General features: G+C 40.7%; 1 protein-coding gene and 1 pseudogene across 1 annotated transcript; one reads left to right on the top strand and one right to left on the bottom strand.

Annotated features, from left to right (window-relative positions):
• The first annotated feature begins 18 nt into the window (after window positions 1-18).
• Sdha (succinate dehydrogenase complex flavoprotein subunit A) lies at window positions 19-27,660 on the top strand. Its single transcript, XM_021179823.2, has 15 exons — window positions 19-126; window positions 5,306-5,392; window positions 6,710-6,871; window positions 10,482-10,625; window positions 10,990-11,154; window positions 12,710-12,858; window positions 15,852-15,976; window positions 17,335-17,503; window positions 18,241-18,436; window positions 19,069-19,240; window positions 22,055-22,173; window positions 23,107-23,218; window positions 23,408-23,538; window positions 26,562-26,675; window positions 27,344-27,660. Exons 1-15 carry the CDS (start codon window positions 64-66, stop codon window positions 27,428-27,430), a joined length of 1,995 nt encoding a protein of 664 aa, XP_021035482.1. The 5' UTR covers window positions 19-63; the 3' UTR covers window positions 27,431-27,660.
• Window positions 9,315-10,391, bottom strand: LOC110308417 (annotated as a pseudogene).
• Window positions 27,661-27,858: the final 198 nt, after the last annotated feature.

The raw sequence follows: 27,858 nt of genomic DNA, 5'->3' as shown, positions 1-27,858 counted from the left end.
TCGATACCCGCGCGACGCGGTGCGCAAGCGCAGTCTGTCGCTGGGGCTTGCGGGAAGGCAGACATGGCCGGGGTTGGCGCAGTTTCGAGGCTTCTTCGCGGGCGGCGCTTGGCGTTAACTGGGGCGGTGAGTTAGTGCCACGAAATGGCAGGCACTAGGAGTGTGCCACGATCCCACCCGAGTTGGCCTGGGTCTGGGAAAGTGCAGTGGGCCGAAGCCGACTGCTACCGGCGAAGGTCACGACCCCGAGGTCGCGGGCGTGGAGTCTGGCCTTCCCTGTCTTGGTCTAGCGAAGTTCTCCAAGGTTAAAGGGAGGGACCGGCCTGTGGCATTCTGGATGCGGACAGGTCTGCGAGTAATCCGTTGGTAGTCTGGGTGTTGACACTAAGACGTATAAGTGATGAGCTTACAGGTTTTGTGTAGTGGCCTTAGCTACTGTTTTTAAATATCAGAGAGATATTTGAAGATACCAGGTGAGACTTCTGCACCGTGTTCATCTAGTCTTGCGACTTCTTTTTTGCATTTGAAGAGGTACACAGTGGCTCAGGGTTGCAGGGGTCCGAGTTGGCCTCCCAGATTGTCAGATCTTGTCTCAGTGCACTCTTCCCCGGTCACCTGTTATTCGTCACACCCCTAAGGTTTTATTAACGCAAACTAAATTTGACATGTTCTTTAAAGTGAACTGTCTCACCTACCTACTTAACAATTTAATTACGAAGTAAAGGCTCCAAGACATTGAACAGCAGCGACTTGCACTGTGCATCAAATTATGGCTGCAGTTGTCTACTTTCTGAAATAGATATTAAAATGCATGTTCAATGAAATGTTCAAGGGTTAGTTGGCAGCTATTCTTGCAAGACCAGAAGGCATTTTCAAACCTTGATAATTTCTGTGATTTGTATTTGCTGCCACAAACACCTTCTTCCACCTCTATCCCTTGGGCTCTGCAAGAAGGGTTTTAAGTACTGATCATTGAAGCCCTTTACAGGAAATAATAAGTCAGCCACCTATAATTGTAGCAGAATTCTTTTGTAGCAGAAATAGGTGAGCCCACCCCATGCCCAGGATTCACTCCACACACTCAGGAAAAAAAAAAAAATAATAATAATAATGATAGTCTGAGCCCAGCTCTGGCTAATGCCCAAAAGGAACAGTCAAGGATAGAAGATTTTTATTAACTTGTATACACCTTAGGTTTATGCTTACCACATATGTTGGCAGCCTTAAATTCCTTTCTATCCCAGATCCAGTTTATGCTTTGACCAGTTTAGACAGAGACAGGAGACTGCAAAGTCTGGCCACTTAGGCAGGTGGGAGATTTGCACAGCAAAGGTATTTTTCATTGCCTGAATTGTTTTTAAGTGCATCTTTATTGTTCCTACCTATGGGCATCTCGTCCAGCTGTCAGAATTAGGCTTTGTTAAGAAGAGAAGTGGAGCTTTATGGAATACCATATTTAAAGTTGATTGTCACCCGGGACGGCCTTCTAGAGGAATGGTCTTTGAAAGAGAAATGGGCTTACTAGTTGTGATTCGGTTTGTCTCCTTTGTTAAGGGAAGGAGTCTAACGGCTGCTCAGTCCTGCTGAAGAAACATTTACATCCTAGAATCCTTCATTTTACTTATGTCCAACAGGCCTGGTGTCTTAGTCAGGGTTTCTATTCCTGCACAAACATCATGACCAAGAAGCAAGTTGGGGAGGAAAGCGTTTATTTGGCTTACACTTCCATACTGCTGTTTTTATCACCAAGGAAGTCAGGACTGGAACTCAAGCAGGTCAGAAAGCAGGAGCTGATGCAGAAGCCATGGAGGGATGTTCCTTACTGGCTTGCTTCTCCTGGCTTGCTCAGCCTGCTCTCTTATAGAACCCAAGACTGGCAGTCCAAGATGGTCCCACCCACAAGGGGCCTTTCCCTAATTGAGCAATTTCACTAATTGAGGAAATGCCTTACAGTTGGATCTCATGGAGGCATTTCCTCAACTGAAGCTCCTTTCTCTGTGATAACTCCAGCTGTGTCAAGTTGACACAAAACTAGCCAGTACACCTGGTTACTATAGTCCTATCTTTGGGGTATTTTTGAAGGCAACACTTCCTTAGCTAAATACTATTTTGTGTGACTTAATGTCTCCTAAGCAAGCCTTTTAATAAATCCTTTATAAAATCAATTCTTTTACTTCATTTCTTGTACATCAGTGTGTCCTCATCCTAGGCTGGTGCTCAGTGATTCCTCTGGAGACTAAGACCTAGATATTGACTTTTATTTCAGTCTGGAGTAAAATTCCAGTTGAAAGTGAGAGTACGGTTCTAAGCATATGAGACCAGGCTGCACAACTTTCTTTGCATAGGGGCATAATTGGAAACTATTTCTTTCAGACCTCCCTTAGTTGAATCATATTAGCTGCAGCATGTTACCTCCTTTGTGGTGGTGCTTCATAACTGTTCTGTGGTTAAGAACTAGTAAGCAGGATAATAAGACAGGAAAAACAGGATTGACACACAAATGGCACCTCTCAAAATACGCCTTTTGGTTTTAAGAAAATCTCTTTATGAGGATGGCTGTTCCTATGAAAATTCTGCCCTCTAACTGAATATTCGTTGGCATTTGAAGTTTGTGTTTTTTTTTTTTTTATGAGGAATTTGAGTTTACCAAAGAACAGAATCAAGTTAGCAGAAAAAGAAATTTGTGACTACCAACTGAGAAGTGCTGAAGACAAGGAATTGTATTGTCCTGTCAAGGTTTTCTGTATTGACAAACACTTTCAAGTTATCAGCTCATCAGATTTATTTTGCCTTTGTTTTGCTTTGCATGGTTCCAATACACTGATGTGACTCACGTTTAAAGGAAAAATAAGAACAAGGACAGCTGACTTCTATAAAGTTTGTAAAAATTCTTAGGAAAAATACATGAAGCATCATAGTAGAATACATTTTTTCTTTGGATGAGTTGTTTTTAATGTTTTACTGGTATATCTAGAAATTATTTGATTTAGTTAGGCCTCTACAGTCAAACTATTTTGTTTGGCTTTTCAGGATCATCATAAAACCCGTGACATTCAATTCAGTATGTTGTGATGTGGTTCTTGGTTCATTTGAAGACTCTGGCTTAGTATTTATTCATAACCAGGATTGTAATCTAAATTTGGAGTTTCTTGGGGATTTGCCCCAAAGATCTTCAGATAGTGGAGAAAGTACACAATTTGGGTCTATAGTTCCCTCTGACCTTCAAGGGTTTTTGTGTGTGTGTGTGTGTGTGTGTGTGTGTGTATCATGAGACTTGTGAGGTAGCCTCTGAAAGTTTAAGCTGTAGTTATCCAAGTCAGGGGTAGATATCCCTTTGAGCTGTATTTTAAGGATCTCTACTTTAAAATAGTGAAATTAAACATTTTTATTACATTTGTCTGTATGTGTTCACACATACTATAGAGAAGTCAGCAGACAACTTGAGGGTATGGCTTCTCCCCTACAGAGCAAGTCCTTCTGTCCTCAGGCTCAGCAAGAAGCATCGTTGCCCCACTGAGTCATCTGGCTTCCTTAAAAGCTAACCTTTTTTAAAAAAGATTTATTTATTTATTATATGTAAGTACACTGTAGCTGTTTTCAGACATACCAGAAGAGGGTTTCCAATGTCATTACAGATGGTTGTAAGCCACCATGTGGTTGCTGGGATTTGAACTCAGGACCTTCAGAAGAGCAGTCAGTGCTCTTAACCACTGAGCTCTCTCTCCAACCCAAAAGCTAACCTTTTTAATGAAAATAACTTCATATGGTTATTTTTTTAAATTAAGATGATGAAAGCTCTATAGATGAGGAATAAACTATTTTGTTCAGTAATGGAAGCAATTTCTAAAATAGTACTATTGTGCACTAGTATTTACCTTCATTTCTGTAGCAGTAGATTTTTAAACATCAATTTTCTGAATGATAAAAGAATTTAGTTACCTTAAACTACTTACTTCCTCTCCAGTGCCAGCAATTTTTAGATCTTCATAAGGTGATTTAATAATTGCAAGAGTTGTTTAGAAGGTGATTTGTACCAGCTTCAGCTGATGAGATACGTAGCTTACTGAGGCACTTTGCTTATTGAGGATAATTAATAAATAGCCTCTGCTCTTCTCAGCCTCTCTCCAACCTTTTAAATTAGAACACTTGTCCTACAGGACAAGGTATAAGTGGCTTTTTTTGTTACAATGTAGGTGAATTTCCTCATTCATGTTCATGTTTCCAAAAATTTAATCATAAAGACTTTTTAAAAAGTTGCTTCATCAATGAAAACAAGTTAATGGCTGGATATTGTAAAGTTGAAATCTGTCACATTACTAATTCAGATTTACTTATAATGTGTTTATAAAAAGAGAAAGAGATATGAAATATGTTCTATGGGTGTGTGGTGAGGTAAGGGGGAAGGGAATGTCTCAGTGGACCCTGAGGGACCAGCCACACAACAGTATAATATAGAATAGTTTATTCAGGGCTTTAGGGACAGCCTCCACTCCAGTAAAAACATGCAATTCTTATGATCCTTCCTGACTTCCCCGTTTCTGATTACTAAGTGTACTTGACTACCTAGAACTTTTGGGGGGATATGTCCAAGTCTCTTCATTATATTTTGGTCTTTTTAAGTAGAGCAAGTAAAACGAAAAATGTATTCCCTTAATGGCTGACTGGATTCACAGTGGACTGATTTCACTGACACCAGGTTAACCTTGGATGTGGGGAGTTAGAGAAGTTTCCTGAGGAAGGCTAAGGGTAACCAGTCAGGGAGAACAGGCCTGATCCATGAGAGGGTGTGTGGCTAAAGTCTTGGTTATATATGCTAAAGGCATACATGATTTCATCCCTAAGGTTAAGGGTTACCTTGGTTCAATAAGTAGTAGCCTGTTCCAGAGTACAAGTCTCCCAGTATGCTCTCTAGTTCATTTCCTTAAAACCAAAATTCTTGAAGGCCATGCAGAGAGCCAATATGGGAAGGGTTAAGATGGAGCCAGTAAAAATGCTTCATATTTAGAAAACACAGCAATATGGATTTCTTTGCCATTCTTTACTGAGTTAACAGAATAATATACTGCAAAGCAAGGGTCAGTAGTACCCTGTTGGGAAACAGGCTATTTTGGAAAAGGCTTTTCTAGAATGCCAAGTTAGTAGAGAGGACAAAACCTGAGTCTTTGCCTCTTAGTCAGGATCCCAACTTTCTAGAAGAATGAAAACAACTTGATATATAGGAAAGTTAACAATTTAGAAGGAAAATTCTAATTCATTCCCTTCTGTTTCTGTTATTCAAGACCTAACACTGTTTATTTCCCTGCAGTGGCCAGGAGCACTCCAAAAACAGACCTGTGGCTTTCACTTCTCTGTCGGTGAGAACAAGAAGGCATCAGCTAAAGTTTCAGATGCAGTAAGTTTAATGCTCAATTATAAACAATTCTTGTTTTTGTTTTATTCAAGTCAAAGTCTCGCTATGTAGCTCTGGCTGTCCTGGGATTTGTTATGTAGATCAGGCTGGCCTCAAACTCACAGAAATCCATCTAACTCTGTTGGGATTAAAGGTGTGCACCATTAAGCCCAGCTTGCAAACTTTTCTTGTTTTGAAGGATTATGATCTAATTTTAATATATTTGAATATTGGACATATTTAAAGGAAAGTTGTTTTTTTTTTAATATTAATTGTATGCTCAAATGTGTGTAGTGTAATACTTACAAAAATACTTACATAAATACTGACATTTTTGCTGGCAAATCTTTATCTAAACTAAACTCTAAATTCAAGTAAAGTAACAAAATAAGAAAATATTAATGAGCTGTATATGCTGTGATGAACAGTGGAATTCCTGCACAAAATAAGACTATGGCCACTGGTGTTGAGACTCCTCTGTATTTAGCCTCTTTTGCTTTCTGTTTAAAAAATACGAACATTACTCACAAGTTTTTATCATATGAACTAGCAAGGTTATAGAATATTGCTTGACAATTTCTCAGCAATAAATCTTCACACACAGACCTTCTCCCTAAATATAAACTTGAAATATAGTTGTGGTCTGTGCCCAGGCAAACTGAAATGTGCTAACTTAAAAGCAACATTGTTTTCAAGAGAGACTTGTACATCACAGTTGAAGAAGCTGTCTGTACACTGAGTTCCTGTAGACAAATGGATGTGCTTATGAACATAGGAGTAAAACCATTGAGAAGAAGATAGATAATAATTAGAGCTCATTGTGTTGATGTTTTCTTCTGCTTTTACACTTCCCTGCTTTGGTAGTAGAATAGAAAGATTGGAATCTTAAAAATTTGAAGTGCTCTCAAAAACACTTTTTTATTAAAAGCTAGGTGTGATATGTGATAGCATGTACTTTTACTCCCAGCACTGGGGAAGCAGAAGCAGGAGGATGAAGAATTTTGAGCCAGTCTGAGCAAAATATGTCTCAAAACCAAAAAAAGTAAAATAAAATGAAAATAATCTTGTGTGTGTGTGTGTGTGTGTGTGTGTGTGTGTGAGTGTGTGTCTGTGTGTAGCAGTCCATCTATTGTCCATGAAATCTGACTGCTGGTTCCTTGTACCACACTTCAACACCAAGAATGCACACTCAGGTCAGAACAGGATTGAAAGCCTTCTTTCTGTGCACAGCAGCTATTCTTTCCTGTGATTATTTTGTAATTATAGTCTTGATGTTTTATGAAGTTAAATATGTAATGAATAGCTGAATTTCCTTTTCAGATTTCTACTCAATACCCAGTGGTGGATCATGAATTTGATGCTGTGGTTGTAGGCGCTGGAGGGGCAGGCTTGCGAGCTGCCTTTGGCCTTTCTGAGGCAGGGTTTAATACTGCATGCCTTACAAAGCTCTTTCCTACCCGATCACATACTGTTGCAGCACAGGTAAGAAAAAGGCCCTCTTTTGATGCCAACAGATCTTGTACAGCAGCACCTCTCCTATAATACAAATCTTGCCTTCTTATTAAGCTTCAGCCACAGTTGTTGGCATCCAGTTCATCATTCATTCTCACTTTCCAAGTCACTGCTGGTAATCTCTTCCTCGGGACCATTGTGGGATTGGCACCTCATTGTTATTTTCATACATGGGTCTTTTTCCAGCTGTCCTGCCTCCTGTATGTCTCCCTATCATGGAGACATATTTTCTTCCACATTTATTCCCTGGTTGATATATATATATATATATTTGCACAGTCCAGATCTTAAGTTTAGACAGCTTTTTATCACTGAGACAAATGCCTGAGATAATAAACTTAAAAAGAGTCAGACTTAGTTTGATTTGTGGTTTCAGAGATTCCAGCCAAGCTGTGGATCATGTGGCTAAGCTCTTTGAGCCTAAGGCAGCACATTACATCACTGAGGGAGCATATGGTACAGGATGCTACTTTCCTCATCTCAGGGCAGCCAGGAAGTACAAACAATAGAGAAGTCAGGGTACCATATCCCCTTCAAGGACATACCCCAGTGCTTAAACTCTCATTAGGCTTCACCTCCTAAAGGTTCCACCATCCACGTGCCTTTTTGGGGATCATCAAAATCTACACTACATGGATAACGGGGAACTTTGATGGCATGGATGTAAAGAATAGAAAAACACAGGACTTTGAACCTCTCAAGTGTAGAAAATGACAAGGATTTTTATTCTTGGATCACTGGGATCACTGTTAGTAACACTAATCTTTAGATGGGTGGGAGAACCATGTTTGGTTATCTTTCCTGGTATGTGGATTCATTTTTTCTAAGCCAATAGCAAAGTTTGATGGCTTCTAGGAGCTGTAAAAGCCTCCTTCATCTCAGTTTTTGTTGAAGCATGCTTTGAGCACTTGGTTGCAAAGGTGGTTTGTAAGTGAAGGAATTAAAACATACTGGAAGAAATTATGGCCTAGAGGAAAAAGGAGACCAGACTAAATCATTCTTACTACTGTTGTAAAGTTGTAATGTGATAGGTAGTGTAGTCATAACAGCGGGAGAAAATAGTTTGGCAACTAGTTATTAAGAAGAATTAGCTGTAGGTAGAGTAAGTCTAGTTCTGGAGATTTGAGAGTTCTCAGAAGACAGCATTTGTGGCCTGGTTTTCAGGCAACAGTAAAGTGATGGGTACTATCAGTTACACAGTTTATTTCAAAATAGCTTTTGTATCCTGCTATAAATATGTAACTAAAAGTTATAAAGGTCATCTTGTCTTTACATTGGAGGGGTTGGATAAAGAAGAAAAGAAAGTAGCTAACATTGATTCGGTTCCCACAAGGTTCTTAGTTCTTTCGTGTAACTCATCCAAACTGAAGGACACCGTAACTGGGAGTACTGAGGCACAGTAGTAATGAAAAGGGAAGAAATGCAGCTTAGGTCAGCTTTTACAAAGCTTACTGAACAACAATTGAAAGGAGAAGGAAATAAGATATGTGTATTTAAAGTCCAAAAATTGGGTAGCCCTATACATTTGGCCTTTGGTGAGGAGTCCCTTGCCAGCAATGTAAAATGGCAAATTCCACCATGCTATGATCTTATGAGAGGAAGAAGTCATGTTACCAGACCAAAGACCAGAAAATAGATAGACTTAGTTTTGGGTTTTGTTTTTGTTTTTTTCCTGAAAACAAGTTTTATTTAAATAAAGGTTTAAATACCTTACATAACATTAAAACTGGAAGGGAAAAGAAAACAACGAAAAAAAAATCAAAGTGAAACAACAACAAAAGTTTGTTACTTCATATGACACTCTGCTGCTAGTGATTTGAAACCTCTGCAGCTAGCCACATGACCTGTGGCATCAGTTTGGTATTTTCTTGTCATAAGTTTAACTAATAACAGGCTGGCTTCACCCTTTAGTGTCTCTCGGCTAGGATGTATCTGATTCAAGAGATGACCCTGGTGGCCAGCAATATGTTTATGACCTCTCTGAAAAGGTGGCCCTTTCTGAATTCTGCCTACCTAGTCGGACACCAGGGGTTCTTTTTACCGCCAGGGACTCCCTCTAGTGGTGTAGCTGGTGTGGTACTCCAGCTTCTCTTTCACCTGGGCCATTGTAATGGTGAAATTCTCTTAGTGCAGGGGACTCTATGCTTGGCTGAAACATTGTTATCGCTCTGTTTCAGGATGTAAGCTGCCAGGGCTTACTGTTTGAGCTGTTTAAATGAGGGACTTGAAGACTAAGCAACATGGCTCTTTTCAATTTATTGCATGAAGGAGTTACACTAGTCCAGATTAGAAGAGGACCCCAGATTGTTACATTATATAGGCTTTGAGGTTTTTAAACTCCTGACAAGGGACAGAATGGAAATTGTACTCATTGCAAGAAAGTTCTCACATAAGGTTCAGAGAGTCACTGCAGTTAAAACCCATGAACCTTCAGCTGCTTGTCCTTAGCTAGTTCAGTCTCTATCAGAAAATGGCATGTGTTCTTGTGCTGGTCACCTGAATTTAAATTACTTCTTCATATTCTGGATGCTCAACTATAGTACAATTGTAGGCAAATTTCTTCTTAAATGCCTTCACTAGTTCCTTTTTGTGGTAAATCATTAACAATCCCTTGGACAGTAGTAAGGGTCTTCTTGCCGTTTCCCTGTTGAATTCTTACATGGGTATAATCCTCAGTGCCTGCAGGAAGCAGGCCATCACCCTTACTTACATCACCAAAGGGGTGGAAAGAGTGGAGGTTCTGGACAGGAGACAAAGGATGTGATTGCTTTTCCTCGGGGGAAACCCTGCAGAAGACAGACAGCTACAGGGAAGTGGGGAGGAGGAGGGGGACCGGATACAACACAACAGGGATTATCAGGATGCTAGGAGGCTGGAGGGGGCGGCAACTGAGTCCACAGCGGTGGCTCAGTGACTGGACTAGTCTTGCTTTTTTACAGGAACACTTACAAGAACTATCTAAGATCTAGTGAAAACTACTTTAATTCCTCTCAAGAGGACATATCCCCAAAGGCTAAAGGGTCCACCATTGTACTGTGTATTGTGTCTCCTTCTGATACACGAATGATTGAGAAACAATCAAATCATATACAGGTACCTTCTCTTATAAAAAGTTTATATGAAAGCGATGAATTGAAATATAAGATGGAGACCAGGCATGGTGACCCTAGTACTTTGGAAGGAGGTAGAAGCAGAGGCAGGAGAATCTCTATGAGTTCAAGCCAGCCTTGTCTACAAAGGAAGTTCTAAGGTAGGCTATACAGTGAGACTCTGTATACAATTTCCAGATAGATTTGTTGAACATCTTCAGTTGTTAGGTAGATAAACAATGGCTAAGTTACAAGAATCTTTTCTAGTCTTTACAGGCCTGGAGATCAAGTAACATTCCCATCACAAATAAGAATTAAGCCATCTGTCTACTCGGGAAGTCTCATGACTTGGAATCTGTCCTGCCTTACAGCTCCTTAACCCTCACGAAGAGTCACCACATATGGAGTTTGCTGTCTCTGAATCAGATCTGAGGGAGGAGGTGGGCTGCAGAGACTGTTACGATATATAAGCAGTTGTATGGTGTTTCCAGGGAGGTATCAATGCTGCTCTGGGGAACATGGAAGAGGACAACTGGAGATGGCATTTCTATGACACTGTGAAAGGCTCCGACTGGCTGGGGGATCAGGATGCCATCCATTACATGACAGAGCAAGCTCCTGCTTCTGTGGTTGAGGTAACTGACGGGAAACTCTTGTGTATGTGCTCTGCTTGTATTACAAAAGAATCAGTGTAAAAATAAAAAAGGGCTGGGGATAAGGCTCTTGGAGAATGCATGCCTACTGCAATTGAGCTCTAGGGTCCCATCCCTGATAATGATGAACCAATGAGGAAAGTTTTTCCTATAACTATTCACTTCATTTAAGAAGATAGTTTATTCTCCCTGAATTATCAGTGTTTTCATAGAATATGCTAGTATTGAAGTTTAGGTTTTGGGTTTGGTGCAAATTTGGTACAAAAATGAGGTTTTTTGTTTGTTTGTTTGTTTTGTTTTTTACTTGTTTAAGATAATATATTTTTGCTTGTTTTGTGTTTCACAGCTAGAAAATTACGGTATGCCATTTAGCAGAACTGAAGATGGGAAGATTTATCAGCGTGCATTTGGTGGACAGAGCCTCAAATTTGGGAAAGGCGGGCAGGCTCATCGGTGTTGCTGTGTGGCTGATCGGACAGGCCACTCACTCTTACACACCTTGTATGGAAGAGTAAGGCTGACTTGGTGTTAAGGATGGTGTTTATGATAACAGTGGAAATGTCATAGGACAGGAGGCAATCACCCTATGGGTTATTTTTTTAAAAAAGAAAAAAAAACAATGTTCTACCTTGATAGCTGTAACAAAGACCGTAACCAAAATCAACTTAGGGGAAGGTTTTGTTTCACTTTATAGTTTTAGTCCATCATGAAGAGAAGTCAGGGCAAGAGCTCGAGGAAGGAATTGCTGTGCAATCCTTGGAGGAACATTGCTTGTGATTTGTTTCCTATGGCTTGCTCAGCCTACTTTTATATATAGCCCTGGACCTGCCATGGTATGGCACCACACCCAGTGGCTGGGCCCCGTCATATCACCAGTAAAGGAAATACCTCCAAAGGCCTGCTTCCAGTCCAATTTTATGGTAACATTTTTTTCAGTTGAGGGTCTTTCTTTGATGATTCTAGTCTGTCAAATTGACAAAAAAAATAACACAGATAGTAAGGTACCTGCAATAATTATTAATCTGAAAGTATTGAACACATATTGTGAACGCTGTCTCTAAGACAGTATGTTACTCCTTATGTCTGTATTGGAAAGTTGAGTTGGCAATCAGTTCTTACTATTTTGAATTTGTGCTGCATAACATGCCAAGAGCAGAGAAAGTCCTCTTCCTTTCTAACATAATATTATTACTGATTTTTTGGGGGGAGGAGTTTCACATCATGTACCCTAGTCACACTCACTTCTCAATCTTCCCAGGTGTGCCCCCAATCTTGTGCAACCTCCTGGATTCCCACCACCAAAAAAGAAAACAAGACCAGTTTCTTTTGCCCATATACTCACTGGGGCATGTGTAATCAGACTCCCAGTAGCCAGCCCCTTAAAAGAGCACTAAGTATATTAATGTGCTTTTATCACCTCTAAGTTACTGAACTGATTGATATATTTTAATACTTCACCATTTAACTGGATTAAGTCTTGAGGGACAGTAGTCACTAGATCAGTGGTTCAACCTGTGGGTTGCAACCCACAAAAGACCACTGGAAAACACCTATTTATATTACCATTCATAACAGTAGCAAAATTATAGTTATGAAGTAGCAACAAAAATAATTTTAAGGTTAGGAGTCACCACAACATGAGGGAACTGTATAAAAAGGTTGCAGCAATAGGTAGGTTGAGAAACACTACATTAGATAGCCTATTTTGGCATGTCCCAGATAATCAATAATCTCAGCTCTGTCTTCAGAAGGTAGTGACAACTGGTTAACATGCAATTAGAGCACCAGTAGGTTCCTTTAGGCTGAGGACACTGAAAAAAATATGACAGTATGTGCTTGTTCTGTGGTTGCTTTGAGAGTTTGCCTATGCTCTTTAGAGTTCCTTGCATTAACCATCAGGACTATCAAATCCACCCCTGGTAGCATTGTCCAGTGCTGACTCTACTATGTGTATGCAAATAGGCTAGTCAGCACTGCCTACTACAGCCCCAAGTCTGGCCATACTGGGGTGTTGGTTTAATCTTGATCTTAAATGCAGTTTGAAATGTAGGATCCTTTTCTTACAGTCTCTGCGATATGACACCAGTTATTTTGTGGAATATTTTGCACTGGATCTTCTGATGGAAAATGGGGAGTGCCGTGGTGTCATTGCACTGTGCATAGAAGATGGGTCCATACACCGAATAAGAGCAAAAAACACTGTTATTGCTACTGGGTAGGCTTTTGTTGTATTTAATTTCTTATATAAAAAGTCAGTGTCAGTGTGGGGGCGGGAGTGTTTGCTATTTTGTTAAAGTGGTTCAGAGCAATGGGTCAGACGTAGGCCTTCATGTCATCTCATGTGGAAGATAACCTTTCCCAGCCTTGGTACCTTTGTCAAAATATAGATGTTCTCTGAGCATAATGGAGCAAAATTTGGGATTATAAAGCTTACTTTACCTGTTTTAATATAAATAGTAATCTTAGAGAGTTACATGGTATTTTCAGATAAGCTTTCCTGCTTTCTTGTTTACTAAGTATACTGATTATTAGAATCATAAAGTACTAAAAAGTACTATCTGCTTACATGATGAAAATAAGTACATTTCAGTTAATATGATTTCATTTTTACCATTTTTAAAGTTATAAGCTGAAGGTATATCTCAGTTGTAGAGTATTTGCCTGTCTTGAATCCACATGGTCTTGGATTCATTCTACTTTACCACCATTGCCTACTCCCACCCATCCCCCATAAAAAAAAGAAAAGGAAAGAAGGTTAAAACATTTTTAAATAGGTATAGAACCTGAATAAATGTTTTTCCCAGATTGGAGGGAATACACATGCTCAGCAGATTTATGAAAGTGCTCAGCACCATTAAACATCTGGAGAATTCAAGTAACATCCATATTTGTGCAGATGGTTAATGTAATGATACAGATGGTAAATGTTGATGAAGATGTAGAGGAAAAGCAGCAAGCTGTCTTAGTTACTTGATAAAATACCATGACCAAGGCAACCTATAAAAGAAAATGTTAAGTCTAACCTCCAGTTTCAGACGACAAGAATCCAGACTTCAAAGCCCACCCCAGTGACACACCTCCTCAGACATTCCACTAGCTGGAGACCAAGTATTCAAACTACCGTACTGGGCAAAAGCAGTCACCATAAGTCTGGTAATCTACCTGAGTTCAATCTCCAGAACTTATAGTAGAATAACAGATAAACTCTAACTTAAAGTTTTCCTTTGACTCCCACACACATGCCATGGCAATGCCTGTTTTTTGTTTTTTGTTTGTTTGTTTTTCCTTAAACAAAACAATGGATGGAGAGATTGCTCAGTATTAAGAGCTGCTACTCTGGCAGAAGACCTAAGTTCTGGTTTTAGCCTTCACTTCAGAAGGCTCACAACTCCCTGTAGCTCCAGCTTGGAGGTAGCCACTTTGGGTATTGACACACATGTTGCATAACTCACACAGACACATAAACAACAACAACAACAACAACAAAACTTAAAAACAAAAAAAAAGATACAGCAAAAAGTGCCCTAAAAGTCTAAAGGCTATTGGGAGTATAAATTGGTAGTTAATGTGGAAGCTCCTCAAAAAGCTAAAGGATACTGAGGAGATGGCTTAATAGACAAGGTACTTGCCACCTACACATGAGACTCAGACCTTGGATGCCCAGAACCCACATAAAACTGAGCAAGTGTGACCCTGTCTGTAGTTTCATGACTTAGGAGGCAGAGTGGGGATCTCCAGTATATGCTGGCTACAGAGACTAGTTAGCTAGTTGGCAAGCTCTTGGCTTCAATCAAATATAGTGCAATGAAGAAAGTCACCCATTGTCAACATCAGGCATACACACACAAACTCTCATACGTGAAGCCAGAAGAGTGAAACTAACAAGGTGTGGCAGTCCCACCATAGCAGTATATGCAAAGGGGATGAAGTCAGCATAATCAACTTCGTGAATATATCATTTATACAAATGTTTGCTATAGTACTCACCATGGCCAGACTGTCACTGTAACCAAGCAGAACAATACACAGGGAAAGGCTTATTTTGACTAATGTTTTCAGCAGGTTCAGTCTATGGAATATGGATTCATGTGTTTAAGCAGGACAAGTATATGATAGGAGACAGCTCTTCACTTCATGACAAAAAGTGTAAGACATTAGCCCAAGACTGTATGTATTCCTAAGGACGTACCCCAAGAGATCTGCTTTCTCCAGTAAAGTCCCTTGTCCTCAAGGCTTCACGACCTCCCAAACAATGCAAGTTGCCATGGACCAAGCCTTTTCCACTCGAGACTATAGGGGACATTTATATTCAAATAAAAACAATTTGAGTCAAGAGATGAGCAGTTTCTGAAATCTAATAAGATATTGGCTATAATAATGGTAGTTGCCAAGAGTCTTAAGTGCCCACACCACAAAGGGTAATTATGTAAAATTATGTGTTAATGAAATTGATTATGGAAGTTGGTTACCAGTATACATTATCTGATTATGTGGACATCTTACAAATATACAGTAAAACTGGGGGAGAAATAGTCAAAGAAAATAACAAATTAACCAATATTTAAATTTTTTCATTATGTGGTGGTTTGAATAGGAATGGCCCCTTTAGACTGTGTAAATGCTTGGCGCACAGGGAGTGGCACTATTAGAAGGTGTGACCTTGTTGGAGGAAGTGTGTCACTGTGGAGGCAGGCTTAGAGGTTTCATGTACTCCAGCTAGACCTAGTATGGCAGTCTCCTTTTGCTGCCTGTAGATCAAATGTAGATTTCAGCTCCATCTCCAGTACCATGCCTGCCCGCATGCTGCCATGCTTCCCACTATGCTGACAATAGACTAAAACTCGTAAGTCAGCCCCAATTAAATGTTTTCCTTTATAAGAGTTGCTGTGGTCATGTCTCTTCACAGCAATAGAAACCCTAACTAAGATTCATTATAAAAGTTATATATTCAAAATTCTTTGAAGATAAAGCACAGAGTACCAAAGTACAAAAAATACAATATTCCCCTTCTCTGTCTCCTAGCCTCCATCCCATGTTAAGAACATCACAAGTATGGCCTCCCACGTATCGTGTGCCATGCATATACATGCATGGGGCAGAGAACATTACAAGCAAGGGGTCATTAGAGGTTGGTGCCCCAGAGACTGCACCATATAAGAGGAAGTTTGGTGTGGACTGATGCCTATAGTCACTGTTTTTTGTTTTCAGGGGCTACGGGCGAACCTACTTCAGCTGTACATCTGCCCATACCAGCACAGGGGACGGCACAGCCATGGTCACTAGGGCTGGTTTGCCTTGCCAGGACTTAGAATTTGTTCAGTTCCACCCCACAGGTAGGACAGAATACCTGTCTGGCTCTGGGCTCTTCTGTGTATTTCAAGCATGCAATACCTATTCCTTGCTTTGTGGTGCACTTCTCCCACCTTGAGTCCTCAGGGAGAGTGTCTCCTGGTTCCATAAAGGCAGATCATAAGAGATTTTGGTTTCAGGGCTTTAGGTACCTGTGCTAAGAGGGATGTGAAGTTAGAACAGATCAAGCTGCACCTGATGCCAACATTAGGTACTGGATTTGGATGAGGGAAAGAACTAGTTGTGGGAGAAATTAGCTCTTCCTGTCAGAGGAGGGAGATGAGCAGAGATAGAGAATGAAAAATAAGTGAGCTACTTTTCTTACTTCAGTTTCTGTCTAGTGTCTCTGAGCCTCTGGAGCCAGTCACGTACTGTGTTTAGCACTTCATTTTTTATACTTTCTTTACAATATATAAAAAATAAACTATCCAACGGATGTTACTGAAGCTATGAAAAGTGAAAAGCCCTTTTAGAGCATGTAACCTTTTGGCATATAAAAGGAAAACTGGCTTTAAAATAACCTCTATTTAGTCTCTTCCCTTAAAACTCAATACTTGGCATCCCTTGTCTTTTCTTACACTGAAGGACACAAAATTATATTAAAAAACTTCATCATGCTTCATCATTAGGTTTGAATTTGGGCTTTGCCCTTTAATAACTCTGTGACTTAAACCTCTTTTTTTTTTTGCCTCTGAGGATAGACTTCTTAGTACCCATCATAGACATGAAATGAATGAATGTTTAGGCCAACATAGACATGCAGTGAGTGAATGTTTAGACTCGAAACATAAATACTAACCATTAAAATAATTTTTGCTGTTTCGGGACTTAAGATAGAAATTCTCTAAGTTTTATCCCTGCCTAAACTTGTTACTGCACTTTTTTTTTGTTTGTTTTTCGAGACAGGGTTTCTCTCTGTAGCCCTGGCTGTCCTGGAACTCACTCTGTAGACCAGGCTGGCCTCAAACTCAGAAATCTGCCTGCTTCTGCCTCCCAAGTGCTGGGATTAAAGGCGTGCGCCACCACTGCCCGGCTTGTTACCGCATTTCTTGGTATAAAGATATATTTAAAAACATTAAATCTATTAAGCATGGCTGGTGTTTAGTCAGAGTCTGGGTCAGACCCTGGGAGTGAGCTGCTGTTCCTGAAGCTCCTGTGCTCTTTATTCCCGAATCTGCTGCTGCTTGTCACACATTCCTTCTCCTGCTTGACTTTCCTTCTTGGAGTTTAATGTTCTTTGTGTCTACTCCCAAAAAAGTGGCTTCTAAAAAAGGATTAACCATTTGAAGTAGTTTCCTAGTGCTCGTTCATTTATAAGCATTTAATCATTGGATTTTTACAGGTATATACGGTGCTGGCTGCCTCATCACAGAAGGGTGTCGTGGAGAGGGGGGGATTCTCATCAACAGCCAAGGTGAAAGGTTCATGGAGAGATACGCCCCTGTAGCCAAGGACCTGGCATCAAGAGATGTTGTGTCTCGATCCATGACTCTTGAGATCCGTGAAGGAAGGTCTGTAATTCTCCTCCAGGGATGCAGGAGTGTAGGCAGGTGGAAAACGTGTCCACTTTTCTCTTTGGTAGCCATAGGTCACATCTACCTTTGCAGACAGGTGCCCTGCCCTCAGGGTTAGGGTTAGAGAATAAAGCTACGTCATTATTTTTTGACTAACACCTGCTAATTTATGATATATCCTTAAAGACATATATTTTGAGAGTCTTCACATAAGTGTATCATCATTTATTCTTGGTATGAGCTGAGATTCTCAGGCTCAGCTAATACTCAGCCTTAGGAATTAATTTGTTTTAATCAATATTACAGGTGTTTTGGCAGGTGTTCTTCAGGGCTTGTGTGTCACTCGTCTTTTAGTGAAATTGCCTTAGGTTCCAAGTGCCTGGCTTTAATCTAGGGACTTAATGTGGGTTTGACACTTTAATTTAAAACGTAGAAATCTGGTGGGTTATGGGAAACTTTGTAATATATTTACCAAGGAAAACAGGAAATCGTAGTACCCAAGGCAAGGATGTAAGACTGGTGAGTATAGGCTCTGTTCTTGGCTGGTCCTTCACAGAAGTGCTCTGACACACTATGATTAACAAGTACTTGAAGGAAAAAAGCATCAATGGGACACTGACCATAGATGAAGGTGACATTTTCCTCAAGATCAAAGATTGTTCAGTCTAACATAGTGATCTTAGTTAGCTCTTTCTTACCATTCTTTGCCACATGTTACAGTGTTGTATTTGCAGAGGCTGTGGCCCTGAGAAAGATCACGTCTACCTGCAGTTGCATCATCTGCCTCCTGAGCAACTGGCTACACGTCTGCCCGGAATTTCAGAGACGGCCATGATCTTCGCTGGTGTGGATGTCACTAAGGAGCCCATCCCAGTCCTCCCCACTGTGCATTACAACATGGGTGGGATTCCCACTAACTACAAGGGACAGGTGATGGTGACAAGGCTACTTCACAAAAATCCCTCTAGCTCTTAGAGAATGCAGTGCATTTGATAGTGTAATGTTAGTTATAAAATGCTATTCCCGCCAGGCAGTGAGAGGCTAGGTTATGCTTTGGGGTTGCATCTACTTGGTAATAACCAATAGAATGTTAATTCCCTTATACCTACAATACTAAGCACTGTTACCATTTTACATTTGATTTTCTATGTTATTTAATACTTTGACAGTGAACTTATAAATTAGTGATATAATTGATACTTGAGTTATAAGCAGTTCACAAGTGCTTATCAGCTGGTCCTTCTGGTTTGGAGGTCAGTACCACTACCCCCCTTCACAGATGATCGTGTTCTCCTCCTCCCTTTAGTGTTCCATCACCTGTCACATTCCTTAGTTAAATCAGGTGGTGACTGACGCTCTGGGAAACCTAAACCATCCTTTGACCTGTTGGTAGCAAACAGCAAGAGTTTTGGAGCAAAAGGAGAACTGGGGATGTACTAAAGAGAGTGACATAGAGAAGACACAGTCTTTACTTTTGCTACTTCAGGCATAGGAAGTCTGCCAGGGAAGCAGGCATATGGACGCATAGGTATTTTGTTGCTTCATCTGAAATATTCCTACAGGTGCTGAAGCATGTGAATGGCCAGGATCAGATTGTGCCTGGTCTGTATGCCTGTGGGGAGGCTGCCTGCGCCTCAGTGCATGGTGCCAACCGGCTTGGAGCAAATTCTCTCTTGGACCTTGTAGTCTTTGGCAGAGCCTGTGCCCTGAGCATTGCAGAATCTTGCAGGCCTGGTATGTGTTCTCTTCCAGCTCTCAAGCCATTCTAGGAGCCTGCATAGTCTTTATTTGTTGCTGAAATCTGCTTTTTCCCATAGAAACAGAATTGATGTTGAGATTAGTTCTGGGAAATATTAATAGTCAAAACAATTAATTTTATTTATATTCCATTCCCCACCCTTCCCCATCCACCATCTGACTGCTCCACATCCCACACCTCCTCCCCACCCCACCTCATCTCCACGTGGATGCCCCCACCCAACATCCCACCTGACCTCTAAACTCCCTGGGGCCTCCAGTCTCTTAAGGGTTAGCTGCTTCATCTCTGAATGAACACAGACCTGGAAGTCCTCTACTGTATGTGTGTTGGGGGTCTCATATGAGCTGATGTCTGCTTCCTGTTTGGTGGTCCAGTGTTTGAGAGATCTTGGGGGTCCAGATTAATTGAGACTGCTGGTCCTCCTACATGGTTGTCCTCCCCTCAGCTTCTTTAAGCGTTCCCTAATTCAGCAACAGGGGTCAGCTGCTTTTTTAAGACACAGTTCACTGTATAGCTATGGTTGGCCCAGAACTTGATAAATCAGCCAGGCTGGCCTTGAATTCATAGATATCAACCTGCCTCTGTTTCCTGGCTCGGTTGATTTATGTCCTTAAGACACTGTTAAGAAATTGGTATTTTGCCGGGCAGTGGTGGCAAGTGCCTTTAATCCCAGCAGTAGGGAGGTAGAGGCAGGTGGATCATTATGAATTCAATGTCAGCATGGTCTACAGAGTTCCAGGACAGCCAGGGCTACACAGAGAAACTCTGTCTTGAAGAGCTGAAAATAAAAATAAAAAAGAAATTGGTATTTTGAGGGAAAGTTGATTATTATTTGTCTGTTATAAATTATGTTTGCAGTCCAGTATTAATAGTAAAAATGAATCTGTAACTTCTTGGTAATTATAGAAAAATTTTAGACTGTTTTAAAAACAAGATTTAGAACTCCATTTATAAAAGAATGACATAGGTCCTACCCCTCAGGGATAGAATGAATTTCAGAGGTTTTCTTACGGTAGCTTAAAACTGTAACAGAAAAACGTACCTTGTGTTGGAGTGTAGTTTTGTTTGTACACATCAGAACCAGGAGGTTACTAGAGTGCCAACCTCTAAGGAGCCTTCATGGTAGCTGTTTTGTCTGTTTTCTCAGAGTAGCAGTATGAAAGAATACCTCATGAGGAGGCATAGAGATCCCTCTCCCTGTCCCATCCATTTTTCTGTCCTCTGTTACTTGTGGATGTCAGTGTAGTTTATATAGAGCGGGTGCATTCTGGATGAACAGTAGTGATGGTGCAGAGACCAGCACATCCTTGCCTCACTGGTAAAGAGAAAGGTTTGGGTAATCATTTTACATATTGGATCTTCACACTCCTAGTCATACCATAGCACAAGTCTAAATGTGAAGACAGTTCCTGATCCCTAGTGCTGTCCAGTTGCATAAGCAGGGTTCAAAGGATCTTCTCTGACACCAAATGTAGCCTTTGGGAGGATCAAAATCTCATCTAGAGCAAAGTAGAGACTCAGATTCCCTGCTTTGAGAATGAGAAAAATTGTTTTAAAAGAATATATTATACTTTTATAGGCAAGGTTCTACAAAAACATTAAGAATTTTTAAATTCAGCAATGAAAGGACTAAATGTTTAGAGTAAGACTCAAAAGCCTGCACATGTGATTTTAATTCTGGAAATCACAAGCCATAAGGCAGAAACAGATCACGGTTGCTAGGCTGGTCTAGTGGGGGTTTTACTTAAACATGACTCTATTTGCCAAAACCTGAAAAGCTCTACTAAAAAAATGTAAACCAAAAGACAACAAATTTCACTGTCTTTGATCTTAAAAATGAAAAGATTTGTAATATTTTCCCCCCAAAGAGTAATGGTCTCATAGTGTTAAAGTACAAGTCTTTTTATAGTAGTGTTGAAAATTTAAAAATGTACATCATCAGAAAAGTCGGTTTTATTGAGAGATTATTGTTTTAAAGGCAAGGAGCCAGGCACATAAACCTGTAATTTGCATATTCAGAAGGCTAAGGTCGAGCAAAGAACGTTAGTTCAAGACTGATCTGAACTATATGCTGAGCTCATGACTATCTCAAGACAGAGAAGAGAGAGAGGAAGAAAAATGAACTATTTGCATGCCTGGGGTGACACATAAGAGCCATTTACCTGGAGTCCTTGGAAAGGAGGTAGCTGGAAGCAGTTATTGCCTGCATTTCTCAGTAGAAAATGCATATGCCATCTAAAACAACTTTTTAAATGCCTCACTCAGAACTTTTTTTTTTAAAGTAGAGAGGATTCTTTCGTTGGGGTGTGGGTGGATGGTAGGTGGTACAGGGAATCAAACCTGGGGCCTCACCAGTGCTCACCATTACATCTAAGTTGTACCTACTGCCTAAAAGTCATGATCTTGAGGTTTTGTTAAGAGAACTCAAGAGTCAAGACCAGCAGGCAGCTTTTCAAGACACATAGGATAGCTACCTGTATTCCTTCATCAGAAAACGTGTGAGGCTAACATCTCAAATTGAGACCACTATCTTGAGGGTGACAATTTCCGTACTAGAGTAACAGTAAGTCTGATGACGCATCTTTTTTTCTGTATATGTTCTTAAGAACTGACTCTGAGTCAGGGTCTCATTCCTTAGGTTGGTGCCAAACAGTGTTGGTTCATATTCTGTCTGTGCTTTCCAAACTCCTGGAATGGCTATTATATAATTTGAGTGGCATTCAAAATCTTTCTTTTTTTCCCCCATAAGTGATTTTCTGTCATATGTTAAATTCTGGCTTTCTTTTAAGGTGATAAAGTTCCTTCAATTAAGGCAAATGCTGGCGAAGAATCGGTTATGAATCTTGACAAGTTGAGATTTGCCGATGGAAGTGTAAGAACATCAGAACTGCGCCTAAACATGCAGAAGGTAGGATCAAACACAGTGACACCGCCCTGCATGAGTGCTTGAGGCTGACAGCAGGAGGACCTGTTCCTCAGTTTGCTCAGCAGCGGATAGAAGTGATCAGGAGCCTCTCATGCAGAAGTGTTTCTTTCCACACGGAACATTGGAGTTCCTAATTTAGGGCAGAAATAAGCTGCAGCTTTAGCACCCGGGACTTGACTGTCTCTGGCACTCTTTTATGTGAGCTTGACATCCATCCTCAGACTAGGACTGCCTGTCATGTGTGTTGCAGGCAGTAGGAAGGGGAAGACCATCAAAAACTGCATCCCAGCTCACTTCGAAGCCAGCATCTCTCCCTTGCTCACATTTCATTGCCCAGAACTAGTTGTGCTGCTTTACTTAGGCCTTTCAGCTCTGAGAGAGATGTCCGCAGACGGAATCTTGTACCATAACAAAGGCAGAAAGTGGAGAGAGTGAAATGGGCAGGAGCTAACCTAGCCCCTAACACAGTGGGACAGTAGCTGGCCCCAGGGTTCCCAGGCCTTGGTTGCTCCTTACTCTCGTGACCTCCCACTTCTGTACCCACTACTGCTAACCCACTTGGACCCTAGGATAGTTGTGTTCCAGAAATGCTGCCAGAAAAGTAAAATGATTTTAAGTGACATACAGATTTGTTGTGAGATACATACATAGAAACATATTTTAAGTTTAATCAGAATTTCATTTTTACCAAGGTAAAATGGCATACTTGGAAGACTATAATAGGAAGATCACAAGCATATATAATAAGACCCTTTCTCCAAGAAAAAGAATTACATTAAGTTTAAATTTAACTCATAGTCTGAATTTCCTAGTTTAAGTTGTATAAATATATCAAATGTAGAAAATATTAAGTTGTATGAGTTTTTACCTGTCTTTTTCTGTGCACTAAAAATTTGTAATGGTGTTTTATGATAGTCGATGCAGAACCATGCTGCAGTGTTCCGTGTGGGAAGTGTATTGCAAGAAGGCTGTGAAAAAATCAGTCAGCTCTATGGAGACCTAAAGCATCTAAAGACATTTGACAGGGGTGAGTCAGCAGTACTCTCAGAGGATACTGCCTTCCTTGGGATAGGTTGGTATCTGTCGCTTTTACCACTACCTTATTCCATGCCTGCTGTCCAGCCATCTCTTCCCCACAACTGTATGTTGCTTTATGTCCAGAGTACCTACATGACTGGGTCCTATTTGTCTCTGATTGGTTCTTGTGTATCCCCAGGAATGGTTTGGAACACAGATCTGGTGGAGACCCTGGAGCTGCAGAATCTGATGCTATGTGCACTGCAGACCATATATGGTGCAGAAGCTCGGAAGGAGTCACGGGGAGCTCATGCCAGGGAAGATTACAAAGTATGTCTTCAAGATACATCACCTTGACCTGACATTGCGCACCCAGGTCTCATCCCTGCTTGCTTTCTGTGCTTCATTTATTTTCCCAAAACAAAATCAAGGAGAACACTTTTTCCTTCAATATCTTTTATTCATATTCTTACTCTCAGACCTTTTTCTTGCTTTGAGTTAGCCCATGCAGCATTTGCAAGCAGAACAGGCCTGCTTCTTTTTTATTTTTTACTTTTTAATTAGATATTTTCTTCATTTACATTTCAAATGCTATCTCAAAAGTCCCCTATACCCTCCCCCCGCCCTGCTCCCCTACCCACTCACTCCCACTTCTTGGCCCTGGTTTTCCCCTGTACTGAGGCATATAAAGTTTGCTAGACCAAGGGGCCTCTCTTCCCAATGATGGCTGAGTAAGCCATCTTCTGCTACATATGCAGCTAGAGACATGAGCTCTGGAGACACAGATTAGTTCATATTATTGTTCCACCTATAGGGTTGCAGACCCCTTCAGCTCTTGGGTACTTTCTGTAGCTCCTACATTGGGGGCCCTGTGTTCCATCCTATAGATGACTGTGAGCATCCACTTCTGTATTTGCCAGGCACTTGGAAAGCCTCACAGGAGACAGCTATATCAGGGTCCTTTCAGCAAAATCTTGCTGGCATATGCAATAGTGTCTGGGTTTGGTGGCTGATTATGGGATGGGTCCCTGGGTGGGGTAGTCTCTGGATGGTCCATCCTTTCATCTTAGCTCCAAACTTTGTCTCTGCAACTCCTTCCATGGATATTTTATTCCCTATTCTAGGGAGGAATGAAGTATCCACTCGTTGGTCTTCCTTCTTGATTTTCTTGTGTTTTGGAAGTTGTATCTTCGGTATTCTAGGTTTCTGGGCTAATATTCACTTATCAGTGAGTGCATATCAAGTGACTTGTGATTGGGTTACCTCACTCAGGATGATACCCTCCAGATCCATCCATTTGCCCAAGAATTTCATAAATTCATTGTTTTTAATAGATGAGTAGTACTCCATTGTGTAAATGTACCACATTTTCTGTATCCATTCCTCTGTTGAGGGACATCTGGGTTCTTTCCAGCTTTTGGCTATTATAAATAAGGCTGCTATGAACATAGTGGAGAATGTGTCCTTCTTACCGGTTGGAACATCTTCTGGGTATATGCCCAGGAGAGGTACTGCTGGATCTTCTGGTAGTACTATGTCCAGTTTTCTAAGGAACCACCAGACTGACTTCCAGAGTGGTTGTACAAGCTTGCAATCCCACCAGCAATGGAGGAGTGTTCCTCTTTCTCCACATCCTCGCCAGCATCTGCTGTCACCTGAATTTTTGATCCTAGCCATTCTGACTGGTGTAAGGTGGAATCTCAGGGTTGTTTTGATTTGCATTTCCCTGATGATTAAGAATGTTGAACATTTTTTCAGGTGCTTCTCAGCCCTTCGGTATTCCTCAGTTGAGAATTCTTTGTTTAGCTCTGTATCCCATTTTTAATGGGGTTATTTGAATTTCTGGAGTTCAGCTTCTTGAGCTATTTGTATATATTGGATATTAGTCCCCTATCAGATTTAGGACTGGTAAAAATCCTTTCCCAATCTGTTGGTGGCTTTTTTGTCTTATTGACAGTGTCTTTTGCTCTACAGAAGCTTTGCAATTTTATGAGGTCCCATTTGTCGATTCTTGATCTTACTGCACAGGCCATTGCTGTTCTGTTTAGGAATTTTTCCCCTGTGCCCATATCTTCAAGGCTTTTCCCCACTTTCTCCTCTATAAATTTCAGTGTCTCTGGTTTTATGTGGAGTTCTTTGATCCACTTATACTTGAGCTCTGTACAAGGAGATATGAATGGATCAGTTCTCATTCTTCTACATAATAACCGACAGGCCTGGTTCTTAACAGGGCTAATAGTAAAGTGCAGCCAGTGACCATACCAGGAAATGCTGACTTATTGAGTCATCAAACCTGGATTGAGGCTTGGAAAAGGAATTAGAGATCTGCCCTGGCCATGGTTTTTATGCAAACTGTTGTCTGTACAGAACATTCAAGTTGGATTCTATATGTGGTGGTAAAAAACACAAGAAGCTTGGGTGTAGCTCCAAGTTCAGGATGAATACATCAACTAGAGTTCTACTTTCCATGATGGGTACACAGATTCTGGACAGTGTAGGATGATGAGTAAATAGAAAAGCGCCTAAGCACAAGTTTCATTTGCTATGAACATGTATTGATTTAACCTGCAGTGATCAAGTGGATGAGAAGAGACATAAGCAAACATGTACCAAGGAGCTTCTTCAGAGTTAATTGCTAGAAGCAGAGCTAAATAAGGCTTTGAAAATTTGAGGTAGATCCTGCTTACTATCAGCAGGCATATACTGTACTCAGGAATGTACAGCTAGGGCTATGCTTTAGCCCTTTGGCTCAGGTAAGGAACTTCCTCTTGCTTCTCCTCCCATATCTCAGTAGAAACAGCAAGGTGTCTGATCTTGGTTTTTATTTGAAGAGCCTCTTGCTCATCTAACCTATTCCTGATGTAAAGTTTTCTTCATTAGCAGTCAGTGTACTGACACTTAAAAGTTCTTCAGTATAAATGCTAAACTTAGAAAACAGTCAATTTGGATGTAGTGGCATGTTCTTTTAATCCTAGCACTTGGCAGGCAGAAGAAAGCGGATCTCTGAGTTTGAGGCCTGGTTTACATAGTGAGTTTCTGGATAGCCAGGGCAATGTAGAGAGACCCTGTCTCAAAACAAAAGCCCATTTAAATTAAAAATGCTGAAGAGAAAAGTTGAAGAAATCTCAGTGTATGGAGCCAAAGGAAAAATGACGTAAGTGATATTTAATTCTAATATCTACTTACAGAGCTGTGAGAGAAAATGCAGAAGTGGATGTTGTACATTTGCACTCCTGGCTCTAAAAGCCCTTTGCCATAGTGTTTACTTCCTGGGCTTGTCTGTGCATCTTTAATATTTTCTGTGGTTTTAATGCTGTTCTCTGGTGAGAGATGGAGGTATGTTTTTACCTCAGGTGCGGGTCGATGAGTATGATTACTCCAAGCCCATCCAGGGACAGCAGAAGAAGCCATTTGGGGAACACTGGAGGAAGCACACCCTCTCATATGTGGACATCAAGACTGGGAAGGTATGTGGGCATGCATCAGCCCAGGGATGTGCTGAGCCACTCTATTTGGCTTTTGATGGTTGACCAGTTTAGAAAGCAACCTAGTTTTAAACCAGTTGTTAACTGAACCAAGATATCACTGAAAAAAAGTAACGTGAGTCATGCTTCTTCTAGAAACAGAAACCAGTGCCTGGGTGGTTCACGGGGACCCTTGTATAGGACTGGTTCTCATCTTCTGTACCAGATGAAGAGCATTGGGCAATAATCAGATGTCTGATGCTTGTGGTAGGGAGTTAGTGGTGACTATTATTAGTATCTTTCTATCACTGTGATGAAATACTTGACATGAATAACTTAAAAGAATTAAAGATTTTGTCTCGTGGTTTCAGAAAATTAAGTCCATTGTTGTGAGAACTCATTCAATTGAGCAGAATGTCATGACAGAGACGGCTCTTCACCTGGTAGCAGGAGGCTAAGGCAGGAGAAGCTTGAGTTGGAGGCCAGCATAAGCAGTAGAGAGAGATGGGGTGGGAGGAATTACCATAATTTATATAGCCAACTTGTGACTCCTTTGTCTTAAAGTTCTCATGCATGTAAATGTACTTGATGGCCTAATTTTACAGAAGCACAGAAGAAATGGCTGTTTGTAAATATTCATGCCTTAATTTACCCTGACTCTTTTCTCCAAGGTTACTTTGGAGTACAGACCTGTTATTGACAAGACCTTGAATGAGTCTGACTGTGCCACCGTACCTCCTGCTATCCGTTCCTACTGATGAAACCTGACAGCTACAGGACCAGCTTATGTGATTATATATCATAGCTTACCTGCGTTTCCCCTCATACTTGCCTTGTTAGAATTCTGCTCTCGTGAACAAGGAGTCACTTCATAGATTATGATCAACAGCCTGGTAGTACTTGCTGTAAGGGATTTGAGTTGCACCAGACTTTGTCTCTTTATTCTTGTGCAGTGATAAATAAAACTGGCATAATTCTTAAGTACAAATGAGCAATCTTTTATTTCCAAATAAAACCATGTAGTATTGGATTTTAGTTCTATCTATTGGTCTGAAATAGCAAATATAATTTTCTTCCCGTCTAGCTGCAGCACAAGTATTGTTTTGTTCATTCTCTGTGTGAAGTAGGGCAGGTCCTTCATAATTTGAAGGAAAGTTTGGATATGGTAAGTATCGAGCCAGTATCT

The sequence above is a fragment of the Mus caroli genome, chromosome 13 (assembly GCF_900094665.2).
Source record: "Mus caroli chromosome 13, CAROLI_EIJ_v1.1, whole genome shotgun sequence".
Classification (NCBI taxonomy): Eukaryota; Metazoa; Chordata; class Mammalia; order Rodentia; family Muridae; genus Mus; species Mus caroli.
The sequence above is the reverse complement of the archived record's forward strand: the minus strand, read 5'-3'. Positions and strand labels throughout refer to the sequence as shown.